Source organism: Sinocyclocheilus grahami, unplaced genomic scaffold (genome assembly GCF_001515645.1).
Source record: "Sinocyclocheilus grahami isolate Dianchi unplaced genomic scaffold, SAMN03320097.WGS_v1.1 scaffold56.1, whole genome shotgun sequence".
Lineage (NCBI taxonomy): Eukaryota > Metazoa > Chordata > Actinopteri > Cypriniformes > Cyprinidae > Sinocyclocheilus > Sinocyclocheilus grahami.
The window spans coordinates 716,557-723,234 of record NW_015505235.1 but is presented as its reverse complement, the minus strand read 5'-3'; the positions used below and the strand labels follow the sequence as shown (position 1 = coordinate 723,234).

At 39.2% G+C, this 6,678-nt stretch overlaps 1 protein-coding gene across 1 annotated transcript; it reads left to right on the top strand.

Annotated features, from left to right (window-relative positions):
* The first annotated feature begins 384 nt into the window (after positions 1-384).
* Positions 385-1,713, top strand: LOC107584052 (phosphatidylinositol 4,5-bisphosphate 3-kinase catalytic subunit gamma isoform-like). Its single transcript, XM_016270459.1, has 2 exons — positions 385-597; positions 674-1,713. Exons 1-2 carry the CDS (start codon positions 424-426, stop codon positions 953-955), a joined length of 456 nt encoding a protein of 151 aa, XP_016125945.1. The 5' UTR covers positions 385-423; the 3' UTR covers positions 956-1,713.
* The last annotated feature ends 4,965 nt before the right edge of the window (positions 1,714-6,678 follow it).

The window sequence follows — 6,678 nt, the reverse complement described above, 5'->3', positions numbered from 1 at the left end:
ATAATTAATAAGATATATAATATAGACACAAGACAAGACATGTTATGATTTTGGTGTGAAAAAAATAATTTATTGACTTTTTCCTGTGTAAAGTTATAACCAGTTTTACAACTTTTAACGCCATAAACTCTAAAACCACAAAACGACTGTAAAAATGCAGATTTTAAACCGCTTTACAGCTCAAATCATACACAAGTTTTAACAGAAGAATTGTGTAAGTGCTTTTATATAAGCTAAAAATTTTACAACCTCCAAAAATTGGCCCCATTCGTTTGCATTGTGCACTCTTGATATCTGCTTTATATAAAAAATATTTTTTATGCGAATTAAAATTATGCTGCAAATGCTGATGTTTGAGCTCAACTTGTATTGAAACCTGAATGTTTCATTAGTTAACCAGTTCAAGGAACAATAACAAAATGCATGTGTTTTCAACTAGGTAACCTATTCCACATTGATTTCGGTCACATACTTGGAAACTACAAGAGTTTCATGGGGATCAGCAAGGAGCGAGTTCCTTTTGTGCTGACTCCTGATTTTCTCTATGTGATGAGCACAACGGGCAAAAAAAGCAGCACTCATTTCCTCCAGTTTCAGGTACGTTCATACAATATCACCTGTTAGCAACAGACTCCTCTGCTGTGACTAAACGTAATCTCCCTCATAATCGCAGAGCATTTGCCTGAAGGCCTACCTGGCTCTGAGACACCACACCAACCTGCTGATCATCCTGTTCTCCATGATGCTGATGACCGGCATGCCTCAGCTGACCAGCAAGGAGGACATCGAGTACATACGGGAAGCTCTGACGGTCGGACGCTCGGAGGACGAGGCCAAACAACACTTCTTGGACCAAATCGAGATCTGCCGGGACAAGGGTTGGACGGTGCAGTTCAACTGGTTCCTACACTTGGTGCTAGGCATTAAACAGGGTGTGGAGAAACGATCAGCTTGAAGTCAAACATTACATTTCCTCAATGGAGTACATTAGTGTTTTCATTTTAAAAAAGTGACACTTTTTCAAGTGTATTTTGCTGTATTTTTAGAATTTAACCAAAAAGCTTTTTATAGACCTAAATTATATTATTTAATGCATGTACATCATGCATTGTGTTGTTTTTAATACTTGCACTCTTGTTATCTTGCACTGTAATAAAATACATTTTTACATTTTTTAAGAATTGGGTCATTTTAAATGCCCATAATAACGCTACAAATAGAAAAAGTCAGGAGAAGAGCTGGTATTCGGTTAGTTTTGCATAGATTATCTGCGTACGTTTCAAAATGGAGCACCAAGTAATTTTATTTCTGTCTCTGATATGACTTGGACCTATTAGCATGGATGCTGCATCATGCAAAAGATTTTATTTGCAGATGTCATGGATGAAATGCCCTGTTTATGCACTATGCATTTATTTGTCACCCTTTATTAATTTATTCTGTAATTGCAAGTGTCTAATAATGATAATAAGGTGAGTTTCTAAGATAAAAGGCATAGTATGTATCTGGTCATGCGATGTAAACACGGGGAAAACCGGGTTGTACAATGAAACCCCCTTTTCTAGAATTTTTTTTTTTTTTAAGAAATATTAAAAATGAATGGAAACGATATTGGTTACAATAATTATTAACTGTAATCTTTAGTTTTATATTTAATCAGGTAGAGCAATTATTTTATACATAGATTACCAATGTCCCACGTCAACATGAAATTATTTTTTACAAATATATATTTAATTACTTTATATTAAATTGCTTTGTAAATAAACGGTCAATGTGTCTGTATCAGTTATTCATCTCAATTTGCAATTCTTTTCATTTAAATTTTCTGCTTGCATTTAATGTATTCTTTCTGCAGTGGAACACAAAATAAGATATTTTTATTTTATTTATTTATTTTTGTCCATTAAGATAAAAGTCAATGGGGTCCAAAGCTTTTTCTATCCCATTTACTATCATTATCAAAAACTATTATTTTGTGTTCCAAAGAAATAAAGTCATACAGGTTTGCAACTACATGAAGACAAGTAAAAATGGCATTATGGTCATTTTTGGGATGAACTATACCTTACTTACCTTACATTTTGCCGATTACTTGGTTACTTCTACATCACTGAACATGTAAGTGAGAATAACAGTTAGCAGAGTTGAGGTAAGTCTTTGTTCAATGTAGTAATTCCAGTTTTTCTCCTTCATTAAGACATTAGCTTAAAGCCATTCATTGCTAATGGGAATTTCCTTTCCGCTTCAATGTATTTACCTACCAGAGAGAGGAACTGGAACTGCCAGTCTGCTGTAAACTAAGCAGACTTCGTCATCTATTGCTACTCATTCAAGTCTCAACCTCATGGCCCTAACTGAGACTTGGATCAAACCTGAGGACAATGCCACTCCTGCAGCCCTCTCCACTAATTTCACTTTTTCCCACACCCCACACCCGATTGGGAAGGGTGGAGGGATGGGTCTACTTATTTCCAAAGAATGTTAATTTGATAGTCTACCATCACTTACTGGCAACTGTTCATTTGTATCACACACAATTACTATTACCCACCCATTTAAAATCCATTTTGTAGTTATTTATCGTCCCCCAGGTCAACTGGGTGACTTCTTAAATGAGCTGGATGTGTTACTCTCAAACTTCCCTGAGGACGGTACTCCTCTGGTACTACTCAGTGACTTCAACATCCACCTAGATAAACCACAGGCTACTGACTTCAACACACTGCTTGCCTCATTTGACCTCAAGCGCGTGTCTACTACAGCTACTCACAAATCAGGTAACCAATTGGACCTTATCTACACACGCTACTGCTCAACGGACAACACTTTAGTTACACCGTTGCACACCTCAGACCACTTCCTCATCACTTCTAACCTCACACTAGCTCCGGACACAACGCACACTCCTCCGCAGGTCACCTTTCGGCGTAACCTACGTTCGCTCTCTTCCACTCACCTATCCTCTATGGTTTCATCCTCGCTTCCTCCACCCTCTCAGTTTTCAGCATTGGACACAAACATTCTTTGCTCCACTCTAACATCTTGCTTAGACAACTTTTGCCCCCTTTCATCCAGACCAGCACGCACCACCTTCTCTGCCCCCTGGCTGTCTGATGTGCTCCGGGAACATCACTCTAGACTCAGTGCTGCCGAGAGGAAGTGGCGCAAATCAAAAAGCTCTACTGACCTTAGTGTATATCAGTCACTCCTCTCCTCCTTCTCTGCAAGTGCCTCCACTGCTAAAACAACATACTACCACAACAAAATTAACAACTGTTCTGATCTCTTCCTTCTCTGCAAATGTCTCCACTGCTAAAACGACATACTACCACAACAAAATTAACAACTGTTCTGACTCTCGCACGCTTTTCAAAACCTTTTCTTCTCTTCTTTGTCCTCCTCCACCCCCTCCTTCATCAACTCATACTGCTGATGACTATGCAATATTCTTCATAAATAAAACAAGAACCATCAGCGACCAATTTTCCACACCACAAACTGTCAAAAACTTCATAACCACAAATACTCATTCTCTCTCCTCCTTCTCTCCACTCTCGGAGGCAGATGTTTCTAAACTTATCCTTTCCAATCATCCTACTACCTGTCCGCTTGATCCTATCCCCACTCACCTCCTTCAGGTCATTTCTTCTTCAGTTATACCCGTGCTCACATTAACAACACCTCTCTTCACTCTGGTACATTTCCCACAGCGTTCAAGCAGGCTCGGGTAACCCCACTGCTTAAAAAACCCTCTCTAAATCCAGCACTTTTAGAAAACTACAGACTGGTATCCCTTCTTCCGTTCAATGCAAAGACACTTGAGCGAGTTGTGTTCAACCAACTCTCTATGTTTCTTGCACAGAACAACCTCATGGACAGCAACCAATCTGGCTTTAAAAGCAGCCACTCAACTGAGACTGCACTGCTCTTAGTTACTGAATCCCTGAGACTGTCAAGAGCAGCTTCCCAATCCTCAGTACTCATCTTGCTGGATCTGTCTGCTGCTTTTGACACAGTTAACCACCAGATCCTCCTGTCCACCCTCATGAAGATGGGCATCTCAGGAACCGCACTCCAGTGGTTCAAGTCTTACCTCTCTGGTAGGTCCTTCAGGGTGTCTTGGAGGGGTGAGGTTTCTAAGTCACAACTTCTTGCTACTGGGGTTCCTCAAGGCTCAGTGCTTGGACCACTTCTCTTCTCCATCTACATGTCATCTTTAGGATCTGTCATTCAGAAGCACAGCTTTTCCTATCATTGCTATGCTGATGACACTCAACTCTACTTCTCATTCCAACCAGATGATCCGACAGTAGCTGTTCACTTTGCAGCCTGACTGACAGACATTTCTGGCTGGATGAAAGTTCATCACCTTCAACTCAACATTGCTAAGACAGAACTGCTCGTGGTCTCCAACCCAGCACTTCATCACAACCTCTCTATACAGCTAGGTTTGTCAACCATAACTCCTTTCAGGACAGCCATGAACCTTGGAGTTGTGATGAATGATCAGTTAAGTTCACAGACCATATTGCTACAATGGCCCGGTCCTGCAGGTTTGCCTTATACAACATTAGGAAGATTAGACCCTTCCTAACAGAGCAGACCACACAACTCCTTGTACAAGCTCTTGTTCTCTCCAGACTGGACTATTGTAATGCTCTCTTGGCGGGCCTTCCTGCATGTACTATCAAGCCTCTGCAACTGATCCAGAATGCCAATAGCCGCTTGCATCAAATACAAGGTACTGATGCTTGCCTACAAGACAACCACTGGCGCTGCAACAATATACCTAAACTCGCTAGTTCAGACCTACACACCCTCCAGAAGCTTGCGTTCTGCAAGTGAACGATGCCTCGTGGTGCCATCCCAAAGAGGCACAAAATCACTCTCACGGACCTTTTCCTGGACTGTCCCCAGCTGGTGGAACAACCTGCCTATCTCAATCCGAGCAGCTGAGTCTAGCCATTTTCAAAAAACATCTAAAGACTTTTTAAAGACTAAATCTTTTTCACCATCATCACCTGACCAATTAATACTAGCACTTACCTATTCTATTCTATTCAGTCTAATAAAAAAAAAACCTTGCTATGTGCACTGTACTATACTAACTGAGACTTGTCATAGCACTTATATTTTGTATATTGTTGCTCTCTCATTGGTCTGATTGCTTCTACTTTGTACATAAAGCGTCTGCTAAATTACTAAATGTAAATGTTTCATCTGCTCCAGGACAGGTCTTTTGGAAAGCAACCGTATTCCTCCTGTTGCCTCCGTTTATGTCGTGAGAAATGTAATGTGTTAAGACTGATAAGACTAAAATTTTGACAAAAACAGTATTCACACAGAGTGATTCACATTAACATTTTCACTGTGTGCTGTATTGTATATTTATATTTTTACAACATCATCCTGGCATGAAGACTAAAATGTTTTTATTTGAAAAGTACCATTTATGTTGTTATTCTGGCTTTTCTTAGGGTTTTGATAGTGTAATTTTGTGTTTTTGTCTGTTCTACTGATGTGGAAACTGAAACTTGAGTGGTTGGTAAGGTGTTCAGGGTGAATTCTAGAGTTTAAGATAGATGTTGCTAAGTGATTGATTTTTTAAGTGGTTGCTAAGGTGTTCAGAGTGGTTGCTAGGTTGTTGCTTAGTTGGTCACAATTGTTTCTACAGTTTCAGATGGTAGCTAGGATGTTGTTACAGTTTTCTGAGTGGTTGCTAGGGTGTTGCTTAGGTGGTCTAATTGGTTTCTTTAAGGTGGTTTCTCGGGTTTCAAATGGTAGTTAAAATGTTGCTATGGAAGTTCTGAGTGGTTGCTAAATTGTTGCTTAGATATTCAAAGTGGTTTCTAGGGATTCAGATGTTACCTACATTGTTTCTACAACATTCTGACTGGTTGCTAGGGTGTTGCTTAGGTGTTCAAATTGCTTTCAAGGATTTTAGATGATAGCCAGGTTGTTGTTGTTACAGCGTTCTTATTGGTTGTTAGGCTGTTGCTCAGGTGTTGAAATTGGTCTCTAGGGTTTCAGATGGTAGCTACAGAGAGGTCTAAAGGCCCGTTCACACCAAGCACGATAACTATAAAGATAACGATAAAGATATAGTTCTAAAAATAGTTCTCAATATTAAAGAAGTTAACACCACAACTTTAATCTTTAATGATAACGATACAGAAGAACGATATCGTTGGAATCACTTTCAAAACGATTTTTCTCCAGCTGATGAATGATAAAACACTGACAGCCAATCAGAATCCATCCTGTTGTAACGAGCTCAAGAATTTAAAGCGGCAGACGCACGTGTGCTTAGAATAAACAGACGATATCGTTCGCTGGTGTGGATGCTAATATCGTTGTCTTTATAGTTATCGCTCTTGGTGTGAACGGGGCTTAAGGCTTAAGGCAATAGAGCTTAACCTTTATTAATTAATTTTAATGTCAATGTCCTACTATACAAAAAGCAATAAAATGCATAAATCTTAGGGACAGTGACAATGACGAACAGCATATTAACATTACAAATTTAAAATATACATAAAACATGATGTCACAAAGAGAAAGGCTAATAAATCACAAAGCATAATTCAGACTTTTGTAAACTAAGACAATATAATGATTTACATAATCACACACTAAATGTTTTTACTAGTCTGATTCTGAGGTCGACATTATAAT

Bases quoted from the DNA above. Each gene is read 5' to 3' on its own strand.
- LOC107584052 (XM_016270459.1), top strand. From the start codon at position 424: ATGTGTTTTCAACTAGGTAACCTATTCCACATTGATTTCGGTCACATA. The intron at 598-673 runs GTACGTTCATAC...TCATAATCGCAG, and splicing joins CTCATTTCCTCCAGTTTCAG to AGCATTTGCCTGAAGGCCTA.